This window comes from Scyliorhinus torazame, chromosome 7 (assembly GCF_047496885.1).
Source record: "Scyliorhinus torazame isolate Kashiwa2021f chromosome 7, sScyTor2.1, whole genome shotgun sequence".
NCBI classification, from domain to species: Eukaryota; Metazoa; Chordata; class Chondrichthyes; order Carcharhiniformes; family Scyliorhinidae; genus Scyliorhinus; species Scyliorhinus torazame.
The window spans coordinates 202,525,946-202,553,939 of record NC_092713.1 but is presented as its reverse complement, the minus strand read 5'-3'; the positions used below and the strand labels follow the sequence as shown (position 1 = coordinate 202,553,939).

General features: G+C 46.2%; 1 protein-coding gene across 3 annotated transcripts in view; it reads right to left on the bottom strand.

Annotated features, from left to right (window-relative positions):
• The window catches only part of LOC140426785 (fibroblast growth factor receptor-like 1), a 223,891-nt gene that overhangs the window by 119,306 nt on the left and 76,591 nt on the right, over positions 1 to 27,994 (bottom strand). For all 3 annotated transcript variants that reach the window (XM_072511949.1, XM_072511950.1, XM_072511951.1), the window contains one exon: positions 13,509 to 13,781. In XM_072511949.1, coding sequence (XP_072368050.1) covers positions 13,509 to 13,781 — 273 coding nt within the window. The remainder of the gene's footprint in view (positions 1 to 13,508; positions 13,782 to 27,994) is intronic.

The following is a 27,994-nucleotide window of genomic DNA, read 5'->3' as shown; positions in this document are numbered from 1 at the left end:
ATGTGATAATATACACACTGAATGCACAATCAAATGTGATAATTTATAGTGCACTGTATTTGTTAATATGCAATGCATACAACTGTTAACCACATTTGGCATACATTATATATCATAGAGCACTTGTGGTGGAGAGCAATATATAATAGAGGAAGCATTGCGAGGATAGTTCTGTATTTTTAATGTAGGGACATGTGAAAAGCATGGACCAAAGAATTCAGTATAATATTACAGCCCTATCTCTGATATTTGCTTGTTTATTGGGAGATCAGTATCATGGAGTTACTTTGTCCATATTGTAATAAACTGTGTATGTATACAGCACATGTATTATTGAACATTCTATTATTCTGCACACTTTGTAGAGCATGCAAATTATGTTCAAAAATTATGAATGAAGTATAATTTATTTTTTTTGAATTTCTTCTTAGATGTCCCTCATCCCTTGACTTGAATCTGCGTGGGGAAATTATTCTCATACCTCAACATTGTAGCCAGGGCAAAGAGGAGATTGGTGAAGCAATGCCTGATGACAGGAGCCAATGGACAGATTGTCTGCCTGCCTTCCTCACCCTGGAATAGCATGGAGTCCAGTGACAAAGAGACAAAAGGAAAAATTGAAAAGGTAACACGACCGTGGGGTTTCATACATGTCAGCAGATCCATCCTCATTCTTTTTTAGAATAAATTTAGAGGACCCAATTCTTTTTTGTTCCAATTATGGGCCAATTTAGCGTGCCAAATAACATTTGGTACAGCAGTACACTGTGGTCACAGCAGACAGCACCCAGATTTGCCATTCAATAAGGGAAGTTGGGGATTTAGCATCGTGAGGTACAATTTATAAAATAATAATAATATCTTTATTGTCACAAGTTGGCTTACATTGCAATGAAGTTACTGTGAAAAGCCCATAGTCGCCACATTCCAGAGCCTGTTCGGGTACACAGAGGGAGAATTCAGAATGTCCAAATTACCTACCAACATGTTTTTCGGGACTAGTGGGAGGAAACCGGAGCACCCGGAGGAAACCCATGCAGACACGAGGAGAATGTGCAGACTCCGCACAGACAGTGACCCAGCCAGGAATCGAACCTGGGACCCTGGCATTGTGAAGCCACAGTGCTCTGTTGCATTCTTTAAAACAAAGTGTGCAGAGAGATTCTGTCTGCAGCAACCCACTATGGAGTCAGAAATTAAGTCAATTTTAGTTATATAAAGCTATGGGTCCTTTGACCCCATTTAGAGTACTGTGTTCAATTCTGGGCACTGCACATCGGGAATTATATATTGGCCTTGGAAGGAGTGCAGCGCAGATTGCCTAGAATGATCTGGGTTAAATGAACGAAATTATAAGGATATGTTGAATAGAGTAGGCATGTATTCTTTTGAGTATAGAAGATTAAGGGTGATCTAATTGAGATGTTCAAGATGATTAAAGGATTTGACAGGATAGATAGAGGGAAAAATCATCTGGTGGGGGAGCCCAGAAGAAGGCAACATAAGCGTAAAATTAGAGTTAGGCTATTCAGGGATGATATCAGGAAGTACTTGTCCATGTAAGGAATGGTGGAAATCTCAAACTTCCTCCCCAGAAAGCTTCTGAGGCTTAGTTAATTGAACATTTCTCAACTGAGATTGATAGATTCTGTTAGGCCAGGGTATTAATGATTACAGAATGGTGGCATTGTCCTATGCCCCCACCAGTGGGGTTAATGGCGAGGGTGGGGGAGGGGGGGTTTGAGGAGAATTTAGAAGGAGGCCAAAAAATTGGTTTTACACCGGCATGAATTTCCCACAGGATCTTCCACTGGCCTGCCATAGTGGATCATGGTGGCTTATGGCCGCCATGAAAGTGATTTGCATCTCGCCAATGGGATGGAGATGAAAGCCTGACCGGATTCTTACCCCATTCCTGATTCTCTGTGACACCAGCGCACGGGTCCAGAACATATCTCAACTAGGCGTGAGTAAGTCGGGACTTAACTGAAAAATGCCTCTGGAATTCGAGATGCAGGCAGTCCGCAACCATGGGCCCCTGAACACCACAACTGTGTGTTGGGGATGGTGGAGGGCAGGGGGTTGTGGTAGCATCTACAAGTGGATCTTCCACATTCAGTGTCATTGAGGAGGTCCACCATCCAGCCTCAGAATACTCCTGGAGATCCATCTTCGTTCATCAATGGTGGGTCAGTGCTGTTGGATGCCTTTTAAATATGGCTCCCAGATATGATGGCAAGATTATAGAGTTATCATAGAATTTACAGTGCAGAAGAAGGCCATTCGGCCCATCGAGTCTGCACCGGCTCTTGGAAAGAGCACCCTACCCAAGGTCAACACCTCCACCCTATCTCCATAACCCAGTAACCCCACCCAACACTAAGGGCAATTTTGGACGCCAAGGGCAATTTATCATGGCCAATCCACCTAACCTGCACATCTTTGGACTATGGGAGGAAACCGGAGCACCCGGAGGAAACCCACACACACACGGGGAGGATGTGCAGACTCCGCACAGACAGTGACCCAAGCCGGAATCGAACCTGGGACCCTGGAGCTGTGAAGCAATTGTGCTATCCACAATGCTACCGTGCTGCCCTTAATTGCAATGTTAATGTAAACCTACTTATGACACTAAGATGTGCACCATGTAGCCCACCCCGTCACGGAATATGCCATTAACCTCTGGATGGGCAGCATGTAGCACAGTGGTTGGCACAGTTGCTTCACAGCTCCAGGGTCCCAGGTTCGATTCCCGCCTTGGGTCACTGTCTGTGCGGAGTCTGCAAATTCTCCCCGTGTCTGCATGAGTTTCCTCCGGGTGCTCCGGGTTCCTCCCACAGTCCAAGGATGTGCAGGTTAGGTGGATTGACCATGATAAATTGCCCTTAGTGTCCAAAAACGTTAGGTGGGGTTACTGGGTTACGGGAATAGGGTGGAGTAGTGGGCTTACATAGGGTGCTCTTTCCAAGGGCCGGTGCTAACTCGATGGGCCAATTGGCCTCCTTCTGCACTGTAAATTCTCTGATTCTATGCATAATTAATGAGGTTGGGGGTGGAAGATCTGACATGGTTTCCCATCAGTTTTGTAGTTGGAAGCATTACCCGTCCCCTAGCCCCCCTCCTTAGTCCCAGATGGGGAATTCCATTAGTAAATGAAGTTGAGATCCAGATCTGGTATTGAGTAGTGGAATAATCTAAGCGGGCTGAATGGTTTAACTCTTGAATTTGGTTCTACGGGTATTGTACAGTATGGGGAGCACAGTGGTTAGCACTGTAGCTTCACAGCGTCAGGGCTTGGGTCATTGTCTGTGCATGTTCTCCCCGTGACTGCGTGGGTTTCCTTAAGGCGTTCCGGTTACCTCCCACAAGTCCCGAAAGATGTGCTTGTGAGGTCAATTGGACATTCTGAATTGTCCCTCAGTGTACCTGAACAGGTGCCCGACTGAGGCGACCAGGGGATTTTCACAGTGACTTAATTGCAGTGTTAATGTAAACCTACTTATGACACTAATAAAAATTATTATTGTTGTAAAAGTCTGATTCATGATTTGGATCCAAATCCAGACTGCAGGCATTTTATCATTATTCCTGACCTTCAAACATATCTCTCTGGAAAAAAAGATTTACAGCTACAAAGTACTATTCACAAGTGCCAAGTGTCTCAAAGCACTTTACAGCCATTGAAGTATTTTTGAAGTTTGGGCACTATTGTAATGTGGGAAACATGGCAACTAGCTTGCCTGTGGAAAGCTCCAACAAACAGCAAATTAGAGGATGATCTTTTTTTGAGACGTTGGTCAAGGAATAAATGTTGGAATAAATTGAGGGGTTAACTCCTCTACTCTTCTTCAAATTGTAGTATCATAGAACCTCTACAGTGCAGAAGGGGACCATTCGGTCCATCGAGTCTGCACCGACCACCTTGGCCCACAGCCCCACCCTTTCCCCACAACCCCACCTAACCTGCACATCTTTGGACACGAATGGCCAATATTTTTTAGCATGGCGAATCCACCAAACCTGTACATCTTTGGACTGTGGGAGGAAACTGGAGCACCCGGAGGAAACCCACGCAGTCACGGGAAGAAGGTGCAAACTTCACACAGAGTCACCCTCGACCAGAATTGAACCCAGGTCCCTGGCACTGTGAAACAGTAATGCTAACCACTGTGCCACCATTATTATGCCGCAAGATATTGTACATCCATCGGAGAGGTCAGACAGGGCCTTGGCTTAGCACCCATTCTGTAATATCCTCCCCCCCCCCAAGCATTGCAGAATTTCTCAGTGCAGCACTTAGCATCAAACTTCATTTTCGAACTTAAGTGCTGAAGTGAAACTTGAAACCAGAACCTCATGACTCAAGAGTGCCACCAATAGAGCCACAGATAACGCAAATATTGTGGTTCATACATTTTAAGGCTAAACTTTCTCTTTATTTTCTACAATTGATATATATGCACACACATTATGCAGAAAAATATCAGCTGGAATTCTCCGGCCATTGGGATTTCCTGTTCTCGTTGGCAGCGCATCCCAGCCCATGGGTTTCCCGGAAGCGTGGGGTGGATTCACTGGGAAATCCCATTACAAGTGGTGGGAGTACAGAATCTCGTTGCACGTGAACAGCTCACTGCCGAGAAACCCGTGTAGGGGTACCGGAGAATCCCACCCATCATATAAAACAAAATGGACGGGAATTAGTTCTATTGTGAACCTTGGTTGAAAGTCCAAGGCCACACACGTCAGGCTAAACACTATAATTTAAAAGAGAGAGAAGATGATTTTAAAAGCATCAAAACTTAAGCAAATGTCAGAATACTGAAGAACTTTAATTGCAGTTTTACTCCAAGAGGTGACAGTTACCAAGCAAAAGAGTGACTGCTGGGTAAGTAGTTAAGATTTAAATTGTTTGAGCGGGCCCATAACAGCTGATTGCTGTTATCGTGCAGGGTGCAGTGGTTGCTGGTTAAGTGTTTTATTTTTACCTGTATTTAAGTTGGGCGGTTCCTAAACCGGAGACACTACGCTTGTAGTGTCCCCCACCCTTCCACCTCCTCTAACCTAAGGGGTTAAGTGAATATCAGGTAAGCTCTTTCTTTCTTTTTCTTGTTTTTATCCGCAAGTTATCTAGGGGGGGGTGGTAGTGCAATGTTCCCCCTGCAGAATGTTTGAGGTGAGGGACGCCGTCTGTGTCCCTGCTGATTTCACCTGTGGGAAGTGCACCCATCTCCAGCTCCTCAGAAACCGCGTTAGGGAACTGGAGCTGGAGCAACTTCGGATCATTCGGGAGGCAGAGGTGGTCATAGATAGTAGCTACAGGGATGTGGTTACTCCGAAGAATCAAGATAGGTGGGTTACGGTGAGAGGAGCTGGGAGGAAGCAGTCAGTGCAAGTATACCGCTTTGGATACTGTTGAGGGGGACGACCTACCAGGGTAAGCCACGGTGAACGGATCTCCAGCACTGAGTCCGTCCCTGTGGCTCAGAAGGGAAGGAGGGAGAGCAGGAGAGCAATAGTTATTGGGGACTCGATAGTTAGAGGGACAGATAGACGGTTCTGTGGCAGCGAAAGAGACTCACGGATGGTATGGTGCCTCCCGGGTGCCAGGGTCCGTGACGTCTCGGACCGTGTTTTCAGAATCCTTCAGGGGGAGGGGGAACAGTCACAAGTCGTGGTACACATCGGTACCAACGACATAGGTAAGAGAAGGGACGGGGATTTAAAACAGGAATTTAGGGAGCCAGTGTGGAAGCTGAGAGCCAGGACAAACCATGTTGTCATCTCTGGTTTGTTGCCGGTGCCACGTGCTACCGAGTTGAGGAACAGGGAGAGGGTGCAGATAAACACGTGGCTGCAGGGATGGTGGAGGAGGGAGGGTTTCAGTTACGTGGATAATTGGAGCACATTCTGGGGAAGGTGGGACCTGTGCAGACAGGACAGTTTGCACCTGAACCAGAGGGGCACCAATATCCTGGGAGGGGAATTTGCTACAGCTCTTCAGGGTGGGGGGTTTAAACTAATTTGTCAGGGGGATGGGAAAATGAGCTGTAGTCCAGATGCCAGTGTTGAGAGTAGTGAGGTACTGAGGAGGGTATCAAGGTCGCAGGTGTGTACCGGCAGACAGAAAGACGGGTTGAAGTGTGTCTACCTCAATGCAAGGAGCATCCGGAATAAGGTAGATGAACTTGGAGCGTGGATTGGTACCTGGGACTACGATGTTGTGGGCATTACGGAGACATGGTTAGAACAGGGACAGGAATGGTTGTTGGAAGTTCCGGGGTATAGATGTTTCAGTAAGAGCAGGGAAGGTGGTAAAAGGGGTGGAGGAGTAGCATTGTTAATGAAGGATAATTTAACGGCTGCAGAAAGGCAGTTCGAGGGGGATCTACCTACTGAGGTAATATGGGCTGAAGTTAGAAATAGGAAAGGAGTGATCACATTGTTAGGAGTTTTCTATAGGCCCCCAAATAGTCATAGAGATGTGGAGGAAGAAATTGCAAAACAGATTATGGATAGGTGTGGAGGTCACAGGGTAGTTGGCATGGGTGACTTTAACTTTCCAAATATTGATTGGAACATCTATAGGTCGAACAGTTTGGATGGGGCTGTTTTTGTACAGTGTGTGCAGGAGAGTTTCCTGACACAATATGTGGATAGGCCAACAAGAGGCGGTGCCACATTGGATTTGGTACTGGGTAATGAACCGGGCCAAGTGTTAGATTTGTTTGTGGGAGAGCACTTTGGAGATAGTGACCACAATTCGGTGTCTTTCACTATTGCATTGGAGAGGGATAGGGCCATACGGCAGGACAAGGTTTATAATTGGGGGAGGGGTAATTATGATGCGATTAGACAAGAATTAAGGAGCATAAGATAGGAACAGAAACTGTCAGGGAAAGGCACAAATGAAAAGTGGAGCTTGTTCAAGGAACAAATATTGCATGTCCTTGATAGGTATGTCCCTGTCAGGCAGGGAGGAAATGGCCGTGTGAGGCACCCATGGTTCACAAAAGAGGTTGAATGTCTTGTCAACAGGAAAAAGGTAACGTATGTAAGGATGAGAAAATAATGTTCAGTTGGGTCGCTTGAGGGTTACAAGGTAGCAAGGAATGAGCTAAAAAAAAAAGGGCTTAGGAGAGCTAGGAGGGGGCATGAGAAGTCCTTGGCGGGTCGGATCAAGGAAAACCCCAAGGCTTTTTACTCTTATGTGAGAAATAAAAGAATGACCAGGGTGAGGTTAGGGCTGGTCAAGGACAGTAGTGGGAACCTGTGCATGGAGTCAGAAGAGATAGGAGAGGCGTTGAATGAATACTTTTCTTCAGTGTTCACCAAGGAGAGGGGCCATGTTTTTGAGGATGAGAGTGTGATACAGGCGGGTAGGCTGGAGGAGGTAGATGTTCTGAGGAAGGATGTATTAGCAATTTTGAAAAACCTTAGGGTCGACAAGTCCCCTGGGCCAGATGGGATATATCCTAGGATTCTTTGGGAGGCAACGGATGAGATTGCAGAGCCTTTGGCTTTGATCTTTGGGTCCTCATTTCCACGGGGATCGTGCCAGAGGACTGGAGAGTGGCGAATGTTGTTCCTCTGTTCAAGAAAGGGAATAGGAATGACCCTGGTAATTATAGGCCGATTAGTCTTACTTCGGTGGTCGGTATGTTAATGGAAAAGGTCCTGAAGGATAGGATTCATGACCATTTGGAAAGATGCAGCTTAATCCGGGATAGTCAACACGGATTCGTGAAGGGTAAGTCTTGCCTCACAAATTTGACTGAATTCTTTGAGGAGGTTACTAGGTGTGTAAATGAAGGTAGAGCAGTTGATGTCGTATACATGGATTTTAGTAAGGTGTTTGATAAATACCCGTACCAGTTTCCCGTACCAGCCTCCCCGAACAGGCGCCAGAATGTGGCGACTAGGGGCTTGTCACAGTAACTTTATTTGAGGCCTACTTGTGACAATAAGCGATTTCATTTTCATTTCATTTCATAAGGTTCCCCATGGTCGGCTCATGAAGAAAGTAAGGAGGTGTGGGATAGAGGGAAATTTGGCCAATTGGATAAGTAACTGGCTATCACATAGAAGACAGAGAGTGGTGGTGGATGGAAAATTTTCAGGCTGGAGACCAGTCACCAGCGGTGTACCACAGTGTTGGGTCCTCTGCTATTTGTGATTTTTATCAATGACTTGGAGGAGGGGGCTGAAGGGTGGGTCAGTAAATTTGCTGATGACACCAAGATTGGTGGAGTAGTGGATGAGGTGGAGGGCTGATGTAGGCTGCAAAGAGACATTGACAGGATGCAGAGCTGGACCGAAAAATGGCAGATCGAGTTTAACCCTGATAAGTGCAAGGTGATTCATTTTGGTAGGAAAAATTTGAATGCGGATTACAGGATCAACGGCAGGGTTCTGAGGAATGTGGAGGAACAGAGAGATCTTGGGGTTCATGTCCATAGATCTCTGAAGGTTGCCACTCAAGTGGATAGAGCCGTGAAGAAGGCCTGTAGTGTGTTAGCGTTTATTAACAGGGGCTTGAGTTTAAGAGCCGTGGGGTTATGCTGCAATTGTACATGACTCTGGTGAGACCACATTTGGAGTATTGTGTACTGTTCTGGTCACCTCACTATAGGAAGGATGTGGAAGCTTTGGAAAGGGTGCAAAGGAGATTTACACCAGGATTCTGCCTGGTTTGGAGGATAGGTCTTATGAGGAAAGGTTGAGGGAACTAGGGCTTTTCTCTTTGGAGCAGAGGAGGATGAGAGGTGACTTAATAGAGGTTTATAAGATGATGAGGGGGATAGATAGAGTGGACGTTCAGAGACTATCTCTTCGGGTGGATGAAGTTGTTACAAGGGGGCATAACTATAAGGGAGATATAGGAGGGATGTCCGAGGTAGGTTCTTTACTCAGAGAGTGGTTAGGGTGTGGAATGGACTGCCTGCTGTGATAGTGGAGTTGGACACTTTAGGAACTTTCAAGCGGTTATTGGATCGGCACATGGAGCACACCAGAATGACAGAGAGTGGGATAGCTTGATCTTGGTTTCAAACAAGGCTCGGCACAACATCGAGGGGCGAAGGGCCTGTTCTGTGCTGTACTGTTCTATGTTCAAAAATAAAAAGCACACAAGCATACTTTCTGTGATCCCTGCAAACCCCACAAGCAGTCCTTGACAAAAAATCTTGTTCCCCTTTCGAGAAATGTGCTGAGAATTTCAGCCTATTTCCCCTAAATTTGGCTCAGGGGACAATTTAAAACTTGAAAGGTTGAGGACCGAGTCGCCCATTTCCTTTCCTGGGCTGTCAGTCAACGTTGTGTGAATCACTGCCAAATGTCCCCAATAGGAGAAGATAAATCCACAAATAGGAGATGTTTTGTTACTTGAAAATCTGATTAAAAACTTGTATTTCCCAAGTTTTAATACTGTATACCAGATAGTTCTGTCTGAATAAATCTCCACCCCCCCGCCTCACCCCCCACCCTCACCCAGAAGGGGAAAAATAACATAAATTCTCCACTTCTTCTTGCCCCATTGATTCTTTGAGAGATGCAAGCACAGCAGTCTCACACCCATCTTGAATCCACTAATTCACTTCAACCCTCAACAAATGTAAATCATCTGACCACTGGAGACTGCTGTGGGTGACTCAAATTCATGGGAGGTTATTTTGCGTACATGGATGAAATTCAGTGTGGAACAGATGGGGCGGCCCAATGCAGCAAAATCTATTTGCTTCCATATTTTCTAAGTGTGTCTTTACTCACGCGTTGACAGGGTGACAAAGAATGCTTGGAAAATAATATACGCACTCTCTGTGATAGCCTTCTCCTCCCCTTTCCCTTGTGCATCTGTGCTTTCTCTCTCTACCCATGTGCTGTTATCTCACACTTGAAGTATTACATTTTTCTTTCCCTCCCTGTCCATAGCTTATTTTTGTTGTTTCTCTTTCTCGCATACTGGGGTTTTGTCTTACCTTCTTTTCATGTGTCTTTCATCTTTGATTTTTCTTTAACTCTGTATCCTCATTTGCCATTGGACTCCTGACAGGGCTGAAGGGATTAGGGAGGGATTGTGGGGGAGGCCTGGAGGTGGGCTATGGGGCCGGGGTGGACGGGCACGGAACACCATTGCCTCAGCCTGCAAGGCAACCATGCGGCTGCGCACACTGCTGACTTCCCACTGTGAACTTAGTGCCACGGGTCATATGGGTGTCCTCTGACCCCAGCCACATGGAATGGGTGCGCTCCAGCACAACCAGTGACATCTTACTGGTTGGAATGAGCGCGTGTGGAGAGTGGAGTACTAATATGTGGCTGGAGCTTGTCAGCCTCTCAAGTGCCAATCCCGACCCGGCGAATCGGGCACCATTTTTCATTGGAATCAATCGTGTTCCACATGGCACCGGTGCTAGCCCATTAACGGATCCAGAATTGCTCAGGGACCAGCGCCAAATTTGCTGCCGTAGAAGTCCACTGACTCTGTCTCGGTGTAAACATTAGCCTCTGAAATGGAGGATCCAGCCCACTATTTTTGAAGAGAAGGAAGCTTGGTGGGTAAGTCAAGATTTGGTTTTATAATAATTGACATAACCCTCAGTAACCCTAAACAAAATGTCCTGAATTTTCTGGTTCTATACCTGCTGCTGTGTGAGTTTCTGTCTGTTCCGTTAAAATTAGCAGGTTGACTGGTGCAGAGGGAGCTTTTGGGAAGCGATGGTCTGGTTGGTATGCTGAAATCCCAAATGTCACTTTAAATGACAATTACCCAAAACTTTAAAAACTAAAAGTCTATATTCACAATGCAAAATATTTGACAGGATAGATACAGAGAAATTGGGTGGCATTTTCCAACCCCCCTCTCATGGTGTCTTGCAGCAGTGGAGGTGGCCCACCTGGAGTCGGACCCCCCTCCCCCCCCCCCCCCCCCCCCACAGGCCGCCACCCGACCCTTCAACGCTGAGTTCCCGCCGGCTGAGGGCAGGTGTGGACGGCGCCGGTGGGACTTGGCATTTCAACGACGGCCGCCCGGCCCGAGAATCGGCGCCGAGCCAACCACGCCGGCGCCATTGGCGCCGATTCTCTGCTCTCCGTGCTGGCATCGGGGTGCGATTCGCGCCGGTCGTGGGTATTCTCCAGCCCGGCCCCGGGCTGAGGGAATCCCGCCCATAATCTTAACATCAGAGCTAGGCCATTAGGGTACACTTTTTTCCGCAGAAAGATCAGTAGAAATTTGGAACTCTTCTGAACTGATTCTGAACAATCTGCAGCTGCCGGAGTCAATTGGAGTTTTCAAGATGGAGATCTTTTTTGGTGAGTGTACAGCAAAAGGTAAGAAAATAGAATTATGATCCATGTGGTGTTCAGGTCTGTGTTTGATTATGTGAGTCTGGTAAATGATCACTGCTCACTGTGCTTGATTAGTTGAGCCTGGCTGTGGACTCAGAACAAAATATAAACAGACACTGCAGGAAGCTGCTTGAAGCTGAGCTGCAAGTGCGGATGTTTTGTGAATGCAGATACTTTAAAACTCTTGTAAATAAATCTGTTGCACACCGAGAAACTAGAGTCATTTCTGCATTGCTCCTAGTTATGTAAAATATACAACAGTACGGATAAAGCATCATCTAATAGAACGATAGGGAAGGGTTAAGGTGTCTACTGGCCTACTCCTGTATCTACGTTTCTTTCAATTCTGAAGTATAAAGATGTTCACAATTAATCAGGAAAGTTTGTCTTCAGGCCCCTTGAAATGCACATAAATTGGTTAATATTAATTGGTAATATTACCAATCCTAGTTGGATGCATTTCTGGATCGGATCACGCTCCTCTATACACCACACCCAGTACAAAACCTGCATTATCTCTATAACTATTAAATGAAAGTGTAGAATAGAACTGGAAACAAAAATAATTTTTGTAATACCTATATGATCATATGAAGAGTAAGGAGAAAACTAGTATTAGAAAAATATCTTGAGAGATGAATATAGGAACAAAATTAAAGTCAAAGAGGACTACAACACTCTTGTTTATTCTATTCACACTATTCTATATCACGTGCTTCAGTTTTACAAAGATACTTGCTGGGGCGATACCTTTTCATTTCTGCCCTAGAACACTTGCTTGTGCACATGATAACCTGACACCACACCAAGATAACCATCTGAACTTATCTTGGTCATTCACTTTTACATTGTCCTTTATTTATACCAACGGTTCTCAAATTGCATTCTGCAGAACCCTGGGGATCACTGTGTCAGTCAGATGTGGGGCCGGTGCCATGGGCAAGCAGTCAAGGCACTGCCAGGGTTAGGTAGTGGATGTGCTGTGTTCTATCTCCCGCCCGGTTTCTCTTGTACTTGTCCCCGTCCTCCCTCCCATATTCTGCTCTCTATCTGGGTTCTTGCCCTCCATGCTCCTGCTCTCCCCATGCTCCTGCTTGTCCTATGCACTCATACTCTCTTTGTGTTTTCTCTAGGTTCCTGCTCGCTCCATCCTCCTGTTTCCATAATACTCCTGCTCTCGAAGTGTGGTGACAAGAGGGACACCCATCCCTCTGATATTTGCAAATAAACACCAATTTTCTTAAAATAATTGTTAACTGTCTCTTTACACGCTGCACTTTTACATTATGAAAAAATAGAAAATAGGAGCAGGAGGCGGCCATTTGGCCTTTAAAGCTTGCTCCATCATTATTAAGATCATGGCTGATCATCCAACTCAAGAGCGTGTTCCTGCTTTCCCCTCATATCTTTTGATCCATTTCGTCCCAAGAGCTATATCTGACTCCTTCTTGAAAACACACAATGTTTTGGCCTCAGCTACTTTCTGGGTGAAGAAAGTTCTCCTAATCTCTGTCCTAAATGGTCTACCCCGTATCATCAGACTGTCACCCCGGGGTTCTAGACTCCCCTACCATCGGGAACTTCCTTATAAGTACTGAACAGTGTTATAATTTCAATGGGGGAGGGGTGTGGATAATTCCAAATCACTTGCAGCTCATTTTTGAGAACATTTTTGAGAACCACTGTTCTATATTGTTCATGGTCTCCCTGTGGTAATAAATCTTCCCACAGCTGCATTGGAAGGACTGGTGACCTGCTTACAGGGTACCTTGTAACGTCCATTGGGAAAAAGTGCTCGTTATTGTGGAGATTACACAAGAGGAAGGGCGGACACTTCGTATGTTGAAACGTTCCACCAACCTTTAACCATTACAGGTCACCAACAAATACAATAGTGTCTATACTTCAATTGTAATTCATCAGTTGTGAAGAACTTTGAAATATCCTCTGGATGAGAAAGATTCCATATAGATACAAGCTCTTTCTTTTGCAAGCCCTTCAGTACAAATATTTGCAGCTTTCATAGAACCAGTGATGTGTGATGCAAGAGATTGTTCCAGGACCTGACATGGTGTGCGAATTTCAATACAACTGGAAAGAAAAACAAACTATTCCAAAGAACGAAAAATGGAGTCAAAGGCCATTGGCATACTTACTAATGATGATGAGGGTATAGTTGAGATGGATGCTGCCAAACCCATTAGTTGCTCTGCAGACGTAGACTCCCGCATCCTCCACTTCCACCTCCTTGATCTTAAGACCATGCTGAAGGACTCGGAACCTAGTCCAGCCACTGTGGATGGTGCGTCCATCTTTGATCCACATGGTCAGAGGTGGAGGGTCGCCTTCCACTGGACATGCCAACCTGACCGTGCGGCCGAGCATCACCGGCTGCCGGCTCATCACTTTCTTAGCAATCCTCGGAGGACCTGGACACAGGCAATAAGGAGAAGTCAGCAGTCAGTAATGGTACAAATGATACCTCAGAATACAAGAGTATTTTACTGATATTCACCGTAACATTATCATTTATTTTCTATTTGTGTTCTATCGGTGTACAGAGCCATGTTTAGAGTTTAGTTATTGTTAGTTTATGATGCCCTAGGGGACTTGCCTTAATATTTTAATACATCAGGCTGGAGTAACTTCTTGTCAGATGTACAGGCAGATCTAGAAAGGCCTAAATGCAGGTGATTGGTCCATTTCATCCAACTGATTATTTAATGTGGATTGAGACATAATAGGAAATAGACCAAGTTCAAAACATCATGGCCTTCACCCAAACAAGAAGTTCTTTAAAATCTGCCAAATGACTCATGTCAGCTCAACAAGTCAACTAGACTCCTCACTCACAGAACACGAGGAGGCCATTTAATGCCTCGCCGTCATTCAATTAGCTTAATGCTGATCGGTGGCCTAACTCCATGCCAGCCTCTGTACTACATCCCTCATACCATTGGCCAACAAGATCTCAGATTTAAAATTAACAACAGATCAAGCATCTGTTGCCATTTGGGAAGTGAGTTTCAAAGCTCTGCCCGCTCCTCGCAAATAGTTCAGACAGTCACTAAGCTGTCACACACTCCACTCGGAAGCTCCCAAGCTCACGTGCCAGAACGGAATCCCACCAAGCACTTGAACACAGTGAAAGCATTCCTTGAAATGAGCATGTAGGGTCCACATCTAAGACTCCAACCATAACAAATATACCTTAAGCACATTATCATGTCCCCAATAAAACATTAATCTAATGTGTTACCCACCTCTGTAAATAAAGAACAATTGCCCTCGTTTAGCCTTAGCTCCACACCAGACATTAGCAATCAAATGTTACAGGTAGCATCATCAATCCACCGTATCCTAAAACAGATACCAACCAGTCTGGATCAGTGTGAAACAGTACTTCCTTCCCTCGATTGAAGCACGGGTTTGACCCGATAGCTCATAAATGTTAAAGCACACTGTTGTGTTATGCTGCTTCGGATAATACAGGCTGCTACTCGATGCAGTTTTAACTAAAGGATGGTCCAGACTCTGAAATTAGTTCAACGTGTTTATTGAACTATTAACACAGTTCTCAAATGAGTTCGACTCTCTGCTAATCTAACTGTAGTAACTCAGTCTAACTGTACCAGCTTGCTCTAAGCCACGTGCTGGGGTGTGATGCTGCTGATCAACCCTGTCCAGCTCTCTCGATGTCTGTCTGTGGAAAGAGGCAGGGTGTGAGTGCCTCATCCCTTTTATAGTGTTTATGTTATGCCCCCTTGTGGTGATGCCACCTCTGAGTGTCCTGACTGCCCATTGGTTGTGTCCTATTCTGAGTGTTCATTGGTTGCATGTTTACATATCATGACATTTCCCCCCCCCTTTTTTTTGTTTTTTTTTTAGATGTATATACATGTGAATGTGTCTGTCTAATGTGACTGACTGAGGAATACAGAACAGGACAAACAAAGCAAATGCTCATAAGTCCAGTCTCTGAGGCTTGCGTCTGATCCTCGTCGATCGCCGGAGAGGTGGTGGAGGGGATAACGGCGCCTTGACAGGCGAGTGGGAGGCACGACTGGTGGCCTCATGGTTCGAGGTGTTTGGAGGTGGCAATTCGACATGTGGAAATGGAGGGGAAAGTGGTTGTGGGCAGGCAACTTTTCGCAGTGCTCTTCGATTCCTTCGCACAATGGAGCCATCAGCCATACGTAGGACATAGGATCTGGGCGCGGCCTGTTGAACAATGACAGCTGGAGCAGACCACCCACCATCCAGTATCTTGATCCTGACCATGTCTGTCGGGGATAGCATGTCCAGATCGGTGGCATGTGCGTCATAGCCCTGCTTCTGGCTGTCGCGAAGCTGCTGCATCTTCTGCAGCACCGGGAGGTGATCAAGGTTGGGCAGGTGTATGGCTGGAAGCGTCGTCCTCAGGTCCCTGTTCATCAGCAGTTGAGCTGGTGACATGCCAGTGGACAAGGGAGTCGCCCGGTACGCAAGTAGTGCAAGGTGTATGTCGGAAGCGGAGTCTGAGGTCTTGTGGATGAGCTGCTTAATAATGTGCACCCCTTTTTCGACTTTGCCTTGGACTGTGGATAGTGAGGACTGGAGGTGACATGCCTGAAATTGTAGCTCGTGGCAAACGTGGGCCATTGTCGCTCATGACGGTGTTCGGGATGCCACGCCATGAGAATGTCTCTTTACACGCTTTGATGACGGTCCGTGAGGTGAGGTCTGGCAGCTTCAGCACCTCAGGGTAGTTTGAAAAGTAATCGATGATTAAGATATAGTGGCGACCATTCGCGTGGAATAGGTCAATGCCAACTTTGGACCGCGGAGAGGTCTCTAGGTCATGTGGTTAGAGCGTCTCCTTGCTCTGCGCTGGTTGGAACCTCTGACAGGTTTTGCAGTTCAGGACCATGTCTGTGATGTCTTGGTTGATGCCGGGCCAGTAGACAGCTTGCCGGGCCCTGCGGCTGCACTTTTCTAAGCCCAGGTGTCCCTCATGAATCTGCCGCAGCACCATGCTCTGGAGACGTAGCGGGATGACTATCCTGTCCAGCTTAAGCAGGATGCCGTTGATCAGCGTCAGGTCGTCCTTGACGTTGTAGAATTGTGGGCATTGCCCTTTCTGCCAGCCATTGCTGAGGTTGTGGATGACTCGCTGCAACAGGGGGTCTTTGGCCGTCTCTTCTCAGATGAGAACGATCTTCTCATCTGTTGCCGGGAGAGTGCTTGCACACAGTTGCACCTGCAATTCAATGTCCTGGATGATCTCCAGTGGTTCACTGGGTGAGTTGACGGAGCGGGACAATGCATCGGTGATGATGAGCTCCTTGCCAGGTGTGTACACCAAATTGAAATCATACCTCCAGAGTTTGAGTAGAATTCTCTGCAAACGAGGCGTCATGTCGTTCAGATCCTTTTGGATGATGTGGATCAGAGGCCTATGATCCGTCTCAACAGTAAATGTTGGCAAATGTTGACTTGAAATTTGAGGATGCCGGTGAGAAGACCTAAACACTCCTTCTCAATCTGCGCATATCTGGTCTCAGTGGGTGTCATTTCCCGTGACGCGTATGCTACTGGTATCCAGGATGAAGTGTCATCTCTTTGAAGCAACACCAATGCCATCCTGACTCACATCTGTGGATATCTTGGCCTCTCGGTCTGGGTCAAAGAATGCAAGGACGGGTGCAGTGGTCAGCTTAGCTTTCAGCTCCAGCCACTCTATTCAGTGCTCCGCCTTCCACTCAAATGCGGTTGATTTTTTTACCAGGTTGCGTAGGGCCGTGGTGTGTGTGGCCAAATTCGGGATGAACTGGCCAAGGAAATTGACCATTCCCAGGAAGTGCAGTACTGCCTTCTTGTCCTCGGGGACTTTCATTGCCTCGATGGCTTTCATTTTGTTTGTGTCCAGGCGCACACCGTGTTGCGAAATCTGATCGCCCAGGAACTTCAGCGTGGATTACCCAAAACAGCACTTGGACATGTTTAGCTTGAGGCCATGTTCTTGTATGCGTCAGAATACTTTCTTGAGTCGCGACACATGTTCCTCTGGGGTTGTGGACCAGATTATGATATCGTCAACGTTGACACGAACCCTTTCTATTCCCTCCATCATCTGCTCCATGATGCAATGGAAAATCTCTGATGCCAAGATGATGCCAAATGGCATTCGGTTGTAGCAGAATCTGCCAAAAGGCGTGTTGAAGGTGCAGAGCCTTCTGCTGGATTCTTCAAGTTGGATTTGCCAAAATCCTTGGTATGCGTCCAATTTTGTGAAGAAGCGGGCGTGTGCCATCTCACTTGTGATTTCTTCCCTCTTCAGGATGGGGTACTGTTCCTGCATAATGTTTTTGTTTAGATCCTTGGGGTCCATGCAGATGCGTAAGTCCCCTGAAGGCTTCTTTACGTACACCATCGAGCTGACCCAGTTCAGTGACCTTGGAGATGATGCCTTTTTGTTGTAGACTCGTGAGCTCTGCCTTCAGGTGCTCTCTCAGTGGAGCAGGGACACGCCGTGGTGCGTGGACCACTGAATGGGCATCAGGCCACAGTAGAATCTTGTACTCGTACGGCAGCATGCCCATCCTGCTAAAGACATCTGGGTACTGGGTTAGGATGTCATCGATGCTGGCCTGAAGATCCGAATGGGACGGCATCATGGTGTAGACCCTTTGAATGAGGTTCAGTTGCTTACAGGCATGCGCACCTAGCAGGGACGTCCTGTCTGGTTTAACAATCTCGAAGCGCAAGCTTGCTTGTGTGTGTCGGCTGGACACCTGCAGATGGCAGGACCCCAGTCAGTGCCTTGATTGCGTTTGCAGGCAGCTGGAACGATTGTGGGGGGGCTTCTTGATTCTCTTGAAGTCCACCTGCGAAATCAGGTTGGTGAAGGCACCTGTATCCAGTTTGAACTGGATGGGGCAGAGGTTGAACTTCATCACTGCATGCCATTCGTCCTCGGAATCCACGGCCAGGATTGATTGGACTTGCGATGTGTCCGGTGTGGCGTATTCGCACTTCGTAATAATGCCCACTCGGTAAGTGTTGTCCAGGTATTCATCATCTGGATTCGTCACACTGCCTGGACCAGAGTCATGCATTCGATGTTGCACACTTCTAATGTGCCGCTGTCGGAATTGGGAGCGCTGGCTCCTGACTTGTGGTGCGGATCTGCACAGGGCTGCATAGTGGTTTGATTTCCCACAGTTAAACAGCGTTTGCCTCTTGCAGGGCAGTTTTTTTTAAAATGGGCAGTGCCGCAGTTCGCACACTTCATGACGCTCAGTGCGTCGTTGCGCATGTGCGGTGCGGTTCTCGGATGTCTGCACCTGCGCAGTGAGGTTTTCGGCCGCTTCATGTTCCCGATCGCATTGTGCATGCGTCGGGCCCCGGGAAGAGCACGCAAAATGTCTGCTTTCGTCAATGTGGAGGCGCTGCATCCGGGAGGTGGCCTGAACACTCTCCACCATGTGGGAGGCTTGTTTTTCACTTTCTGCCATTTTGTACTGTGAATAGTGATTTTTAGAGTGCTCATGCACAGTACACGTTTCAATCGCGACTGGTAGGGTCATGTGCTTGATTTTCAACAATTGCTCTCGCAGAGGTTCAGAGTGGACTGCAAAAACGATTTGGTCTCTGATCATGGAGTCAGTGATATCACCGAAGTTGCAGGTTTGTGCTAGAAGTCTCAGGTTAGTTAGATAGGAGTTGAAGGATTCGTCTTTACCTTGCATCCTCTGCTTAAAGATGTAGCGCTCGAAGATTTTGTTGGTGTCCACCCCGCAGTGGCTGTCGAATTTGTCCAGGATGGTTTGGTACTTTGTTTTGTCCTGTCCTTCGGAAAAGTGAAAGGAGTCGAAGATCTCTATCGCATGGTCACCCGCAGTGGTAAGTAGAAGAACTATCTTCTGAGCATCGGTCGCGCCATTGAGGTCGGATGCTTCCACGTATAGTTAAAATTTCTGCTTGAATGATCGCCAGTTGGCACTAAGATTGCCGGTGGTCCTGAGCTGATGAGGAGCCTGAATGTTGTCCATTGTGCCTGTATTCAGTAGCTGGTTGTCATGGATCTTGCGGAGTTTAACTAAATAGATTGAACAGTCACTCCTGGTATCATGTTGCGTTATGCTGCTTCGGATAACACAGGCTGCTACTTGATGCAGTCTTAATTAAAGGGTGCTCCAGACTCTGAAATGAGTTCAACGTGTTTATTGAACTATTAACACAGTTCTCAAATGAGTTCGACTCTCTGCTAATCTAACTGTAGTAACTCAGTCTAACAGTACCAGCTTGCTCTAAGCCACGTGCTGGGGTGTGATGCTGCTGATCAACCCTGTACAGCTCTCTCAATCTCTGTCTGTGGAAAGAGGCAGGGTGTGAGTGCCTCATCCCTTTTAGTGTTTACGTCATGCCCCCTTGTGGTGATGCCACCTCTGAGAGTCCTGACTGTCCATTGGTTGTGTCCTATTCTGAGTGTTCATTGGTTGCATGTTTGCATATCATGACACACACATTATAGACTGCCTGCCAGTCCCAAAATAGGAGAGAGACTGAAAGCTTTGTGCATGACTAAGTACAGGTCTGGGTGTGCATGGGATTGTGTGCTTGAATGTGTGTGCATGTGAAGGTGTGAATGTTGCACATATATTTGTGCACATGTGTGTGTAACTAAATGTGAATGTATTTGCATATCTGGTTGCTTGTGAGGGTTGATTGGCTAGGCTGTAATTTCTGTGGTAGCAGAAGGGGAGACAGAGCGGTGCCTGCAGATTTTGGTTTTCCGCTTAACAGCGGTTTCTGGTCTTTCAGAAACTGTGCTCCTAACGGACTTCCCACTCTAGCAGGGAGCACCGTTCAGTGAGAGATCACAATACTAGAGGCCAACTTCACTACGTGAAACTCCCTGCTGGGATTGGTAGTGTTTATAGCTCTACCAGACCACTGTGCCTAGTTTCAATCAGAGACAACCCACTCTGTCTGCTTTGCATTTAGACACAGCTACTAGAGGTGAAAGTTCATCATTCACATTTGAATATGACCACCCACCCAATTCTCTTTTCAAAAAAAACTTTTTTTTTTAAAAAATGCCTTTTTTGTACACAACAGTGATACATGATCCTGGATCATAAGTGCTTCTCATAGCATTTGCCGTGCCAACCATCCATACACACTCCTTATTTATTCAGCAGGGCAAAGGTTAACGGAAAGTGAAAATATCATGTGATGTTTTACTGAAATGGATTTCAGCTTCAAGCCTGTGTTTCTTGGATGTGGCGATCCCCATACTCTTTCTCCCTCGCGTTCCCAGTTCTTTGCATTCCCAGTTATGACTTTCCTCCCCTGGAGGTTCCTTTGCTGCGTTTATATTGGAATGTTCCTGTGCCAGAGACCTGGCAAGCGTGTACCTTGGACTGCGCTGCAGCATCACATCTAGTCAAATCATTTCCTGTTGCATTACCAGCCTGTTCCAAACAGCAACTTCTTATTTTCACTTCAGATATGAATGAATCATTTGTGAACATAGTTTGTTAATGGATTATCTTTTCTTTGCAGGGGCAGGGCAGGCTGGTAATTGAGATTGAAATAACCACTTGGCGTCAAAAGGCCAAAATCACTGATAGTTGATTGCTTTTCTTTCAATGTTACTTCACATTTTTCCCTCCTCACCACAACCAGCGCCAACTCTGCCTGTACGGTGCTTTCATTAGTACTGGCCGTTGTCGTGTTGGGTGTTCTGATGCACAAATGATCCAACACGGCTGTAGATGGTACAACTCTGTTTTATTGTCTAAACAATGGTAACAACTAACTGCTGGCTTGGGTACGTGCTTCACCAGCTAACCTGTGGACCCAGCCCTATCACTATCTTAGTGAGGCACTCAGCACATGGTCTATGTCTGAGTGGCACGCTGTGAGCTCTGTGCTCTGAGCTATCTCCTGGTAGAAATGAGCGGGAACTGTGGTGTTCCCTGTTTTATAGTGCGTGTGCTCTCACTGGTGATTGGCTGCGATGTTATGTGTGTGCTGGTTGGTCCAACTGCCTGTCCATCAGTGTGTGTGTGATTGCACCATGATATGCTGATGTGGATATCATGACAGTCGTCCAATTCAATTGATCACAAATGAGGGCAATTATGTCCCTCACTTTAAATTAGTGCATTTTCACTCTCCAACGAATTGGCAGAGAACAGTCAGGCTTGGAAATCTGCCTTGCAAACTACATTAAACGCAACCCCCCACCCCCCCCCCCCCCCACCCCCGATCCACAACCGGAGCACTGTCCTTCCCAGCCAGGAATGCTGAGGCCATTCTTTACTGTTGATTAGGAATTCTGGCACAGACCAGAATGACCATTTTATAGCACTCTCCACAAGGAATAGTGCAAGATGTGTTGTACTAGAAGCTCAGTGAATACTGAGCTGGAGGGCAGAAGTGAAAAGCAGCTGGGGAAGTAGCACTGAACGCACAGTGGGCAAGTGAAAGGGTGTCTTTTTTTAAGCTGCTTGCGGAAACAGGAAAAGGAGGTGACAAGGTGAAGGAATTTCAAGGTGGAGTTCCAGACAGCAGGGACATGGCGGCTGACCAGCCTGGCGACCCCCCCATGCACTCTACCACTCAAAGCTGCAGCAGAAATCGCATCTACCAACCGAGCTTTCGCGAGGGGAACAAAACAACTTCTTAAACACAAGGGTTTCTTTCTTCTTCTTAACTTTAATTGGGCTGTTTAAGAAATAAAAAACGAGAGAAGAAAATACACAGGAAATAAAATCGGCAAAACAGCAAATAATTTAAAAAAACAAAGATTTGATTTAGAATTCTTTATTCTGCCAGCACTTTCTCCATGATTATTTATTTCTTGAAATCGTGCCTGATAATTACAGATCTGATCCAAGTATAATTCCTACATAATTCCAGAATGGAATTCTGATATATCAAATCATTTACACTTTCCTCATCGGATTTAGAATTCCCAAGCCAGGCATAACACTTGAATCCATCATCTTGATCCAACGATAATATTTCTCTCAATTCCTCGTTTTCAGATTCCTCTGCAGGCTGAATATTGGGAGCTCGCTGCCGACACGCATGCTCAAGCTGCCAGCTACACTCTCACCTTCCTCAGGACCCTGTGTCTCACACAGGCAGCCAGTCCAAAGCTCTGTCTTAAACCCCCTCCAGCCCTCTGAAATCTCGGTGCTTTTCCAAATCTGGCCCCTCAACATCTCCAATTATCATTGCTCCAGCATTGGCGCCCACCCTTTCAGCTGCCAATGTCCCAAGTTCGCCAATTCCCTCCTGTAGAAGTTCTGGGTTCCCAAACACTGACAACAAAGATTTGTAGCAAACAAGACTTTGTTCACAAGCTGAGCTGCTCCTGCCTTCTTACATTTTGCCTGCACTCCGGGGAGAACTCCCATGCTCCCATCACGTGACCCACTTTTGTAGCCGTATCATCACGTGACCATTTGGTTTATACCTCCCCCAACTACTCCACATCACTGCACCACCCCTTCTCCTTTTAAACGCTCCTTCCACTTTCCCCAAGCTTTGGTCCCCTGCCCTAATATCTCAGCTCTGATAGGCTCTGATAGTGCTCCAGTGAAGCAATTTGGGATGTTGCTGTAATGTTAAAGTTACTGGTGATGGATGGTCACAGTTTACTCAGGGAGTCTAGGTTGCTGTGGTAATGTGCACTTTGCACATGCATGTTGTAATCTTGAGTTATGGAGAGTGAACTTTGTTTTTCCATCACATGGCTGACGAGGAATCCCTCCCGCTCTTACCATCTGGTGCTGTTGGAAGGATTTGCAGATCGATAATTAACCCGTTTGACCGCGTTATGAATTTTGGTCATCGAGTCCTAGGGAGGGGTTTGAACCCAGAGCTTTTGGCTTAGAGGCAGGAGTGCTACCCATTGCACCACAAGTCCATTAAAGTAGCCGCAGAAGTATAAATTGCTATTAAACCCTTCGTCTCAATTGCTATGTACCTGCACAATCGTATCTCTTTGACCCTGACTATTGATTTTGTCTCTTTTGTTGTGGCAGAGGTTGGTGAGATACCAAGGTTATATTGTTGTCTATGCAAGTTGTGAGAGTGGGGAAATGTTTGGAGCAAAAAGCAAAAAAGTAAATTGAAATGGGAGAAAAAAGAAATGGAAAGGGAAAGAAAACCGGTACAGCTTGAGCAAGAAGAGAGAAGACAGGCAAAGGGAGAAAGATACAGCTGGAGGGAATGAGATTAGCTGCCTAGGGGGGATGCTGACTGTTAGAAGTTGAGTGGAACAGGAGTCAAAATCGAAGCTCCTTTCTTGACTTAATGCTGTTCACAGAATTTTTACGGTGCAGAAGGTGGCCATTTGGCTCAACACGTCTGCACTGACTCTCCAAACGAGCATCATGACTTTGTGCCATTCCTCTGCCTTTTCCCCATACCCTTGCACATTGCATCTATTCCAGTAATCATCTGAGGCCCTCTTGAATGCTTCGATTGAATCTGCCTCCATCACACTTCCAGGCAGTGCATTCCTGAACTGAACCACTCGTTATGTGCAAATCTTGCTTCTCGCATTGCATTTGCTTCTTTGCAAATCACATTAAATCTGTACTCTCTCATTCCTGATCTTTTTACGAGCGGAAACCATTTCTCCCTATCTACTCTGTTCACTCCCCTCATGATTTTGAACATCTCGATCAGATTGCCTCTAAGCTTACTTCTCTCCAAGGAGAACAGTCCCAACCTCTCCAATCTATCCTCACAACTGAAGTTTCTAATCCCTGGAACCATTCTTATAAACCTCTTCTGCACTCCCTGCAACACGTTCACATCCTTCCCATAGTGTAGCACCCAGAACTTTACACAATATTCCAGCTGAGGTCTACCTAGTGTCTTGTATAAGTTCAGCATAACCTTCCTGCTCTTGTACTCTATACCCTTATTAATAAAGCCCAGAATACTATATGTTTTGTGAACTGCCCCCTCCACTTGTCCTGCCATCTTCAATGATCTATGTACATATTGATGTCGGAGCAGTTTCAAGACCTGTGTAATGAGTCAGCTTCCACGTGGGGTTATTCCCTGTGGCTCAACTCAGTACAGAGAGGAACAAACACAACGACAACCTGGACAAGATGGCTATTGAACCAAGCTTGTTACATGTACACGGAGAACAGACTGGATATCTGCCAAGACCTGTTCTGCTGAACAATGACCAGAACACAGTACCTATACAACGTTCAAAAATCAATAGCCCAACCCAGTTGGACGCGATCCAATCCCTGAAGCTGCTACGTTTAAACTTATCCAATAGAATTGCAAGCAGCGCATGGTTAATCCTCATTCTGACAGCTAGGTACAGTCTCAGCAGCCTGTGCTGACTGTTTGTGAGAAACAGAACAACAGAACCAGCACCCTGGATTGTTTCACAAAGACAGGGGGGGCCAGCACAGCGCTGGAGCGGTTCACGCCGCTCCAGCCTCCTTTCCCAATCGGTGGGCCCCGATCACGGTACAGACCCCATCTCTGCCGTTCGGCCCATCCGGGCCGGAGAATCGGCAACGCTGCCGATTCCAGTGGCCCGCGGCCGGTGCGGTGCCAACCGCTCCTGGCGCCGATTCTCCGCACCTCAGAGAATCGCGCGCCGGCGTGGTGTGGCGTGGTTGCAGCGATTCTCCAGCCCGGCGCGGGGCTCAGAGAATCGCCCCCAGGATGTCAGAAGTATTGTCCTTTTGGTCAAGTTAGCTATCCTAAATCCCATTTGATTACTTATTACTGCTATGTCCTAAAAATATATGTTTAATGGTTAATAATGATTACTCAGTCCTGTAATTCACCTCAATCCTTAATAAAGTAATTTATGTAAAACTACTCAAGTGGCATGCTAACTATTCAGTTTTAGGAGGTATCATTGCAGAACCCCCCTTCACATATACACCCAGGGGTCCCACTGCTCCTGCACCCCTTGTAGAATTTTACCCCTTCTTTAATATATGTCTCTCCATGTTCCTCCTACCAAAATGCATCACCTCACACTTCTCTGCATTGAACTTCATCTGCCGCCTATTTGTCCAATCCATGAACATGTCTATGTCCTTTTGATGTTCTACTTTGTTCTCTTCACAGTTCACAATACTTCCAAGTTTTGTGTTATCTGCAAACTTTGAAATTGTCCCCTGCACACCAAGATCATTAATATGTATCAGGAAAAGCAAGGGTCCCAATACTGACACATGGAGAACACCATTACAAACCTTCCTCCAGCCTGAAAAATATCCATTGACCATTGCTCTCTGCTTTCGATTTTCAGCCAATTTTGTATCCTCATTGCTACTGCCGCTTTTATTCAATGAGCTATAACCTTTCTCACAATTCTGTTGTGTGGCACTGTATCAAATGCCTTCTGAAAGTCCATGTACACCACATCAACAGCATTACTCTTATCAACCCGTTCTGTTACCTCCTTAAAAAACTCCAGAGAGTTAATTAAACACAATGAAATCCATGCTCGCTCTTCCTAATCAACCCATTTGATTACTTATTCTATCCTGAATAATTGTTTCGAGAAGCTTTCCCACCACTGATGTTAAACTGGCTTCAGTAATTGCTGGGGCTATCTTTACAATATTTTTTGAACAAGGGTGTATTGTTTTCAATTCTCCAGTCCTCTGGCACCTCCCCCAAGTCTTGGGAAGACTGAAAGATTATGGTCAGCATCCCTGCCATTTCCGTTCTTATTTCTTTCTATTTCCTTGGATGCATGTCATCTGGTCCTGGTGCCTTATCAACATTCACTACCGACAGTCTCTTCAACACTTGCTCCTTATCAATTTTGAACCCTTCTATGGACAGAATATCCTCATCTGTTGCTATTTACCTCAGCCATGCCCCCTGCCTCCAGGTGTCACTTCCATTTTAGGTCCCACTGCTCCTTTTCCCACAATTTTACTATTTATATGCTTATAGAAGACTTACAGAAGAATTGTTTTCGCAAATGATTCAGACACTTGTCGGACACGTAATTTGCGTCCTGTGATGTAATTCAGAATCTGATGCGATTTTAACGGCCTATTGAGTACACTGATGCTCTGCTCGGTAAAACCCGACAGGCGCTCAGCAATTGCCTTGTTGAGATAATTTCAGACACACCTTGGTGAGGTCTAGAGGAGCTGGAGTGGGAGCCACTGAGAAAGTTTAAGCTGTATTATAAATAGCTATTCTACTCATAGCTAATGTACATCATCAGTGGTGTCAGGTCATGTGTCTTTAGAACTCAGGGAGATGTCGCCTGGAAGGAGCCTCGTGCTCATCTGTCCCCTCTACATAGTTGACAATAATCACTCACCTGAGGAAGGAGCTGTGCTCCAAAAGCTAGTGATTCCAAACAAACCTGTTGGACTTTAACCTGGTTTTGTAAGACTTCTTACTGTGCCCAGCCCAGTCCAACACCGGTATTTCCACATCATGGAAATAATTATTTAAAAAATAAATTTAGAGTACCCAATTATTATTTTGTTTTCCAATTAAGGGGCAATTTAGCGTGGCCAATCCACCTAATGTGCACATTCTTGGATTGTGGGGGTACAACCCACACAGACACAGGGATAATGTTCAAAATCCACACAGACAGTGACCCAGGACTGGGATTTGAACCCGGTCCTCAGCGCCGTAGTCCCAGTGCTAACCACTGCGCCGGCGTGCTGCCCCTATATCATGGAAATAATTAACACGTATTTCAAAATTCTAGTTATCTCTGGTCAAACACACCCTGGGCCCGTTTGATATTGATATTGTTTCATGGTGGCCGTGGTAAATTAACCAATTTGCAATGATTCCCAACAAAACTGTTGATGGCAGGAAAGGAAAAAACATTGAATATACAGCAGCAAAGGAATGACTTGAACAAGGCGTTGAAAAGAAAATTGCTACTGGCATCCCAAAACAGTCAATTAAAGTAACAGATGATCATGGAAAAAGCCTTGTCTCTACCTGACCTTTCTGACTAATTTAGCAGCACACTAGAAAAAACTAGATTCAACAGGATAAGGACGCTTCAGGGTTAGCACAGAAGCCTGAGATAGAGCAGGTCAGTACACTTCTCTACTCTATTGGAAGCAGCACAAATGACAATTTAGTCAGACAAGGTGTTAATGAGGACACACCAACCTATGAAAATGTTATAAAAGCATTTGATTCGTACTTAAGTCTTTGGAGGAAGACTATCCCAGACAGAGCCTGAGCTGACGGTCTGCAGTTCAGAAAAGAACTACAGGTGGGATTCTTCATTAGCCAGTGCCAAAATTGTGAAATGTGATTTGCTGGAGAATAGCTTCTGACCCCAAAATTGCGGCAGGTGCTGATTTGACGCCAAAACGCGATTCTCAGGCCGAGTTCCCAACAGCGTGATTCACTTGTGCTTTTAAAAATCGTGAAACCGGCATGGCGACTGCTGAGGGAGAGAGGAAGGGAACGGAAAGTGACCAACATGACCATAGTGTACTGACAGTGGTGCCGCTAGCCAGGGCTTCTGCCAGGGCTGGGGGGAGTAGTGGGGACGGGCCAGGAAGTAGGCTGTGGGATCAGAGTGGACGGTCATGGAGCCCCATTGCTGCAGCCAGCAAGGCAGCCATGCAACTGCATACACCGCTAA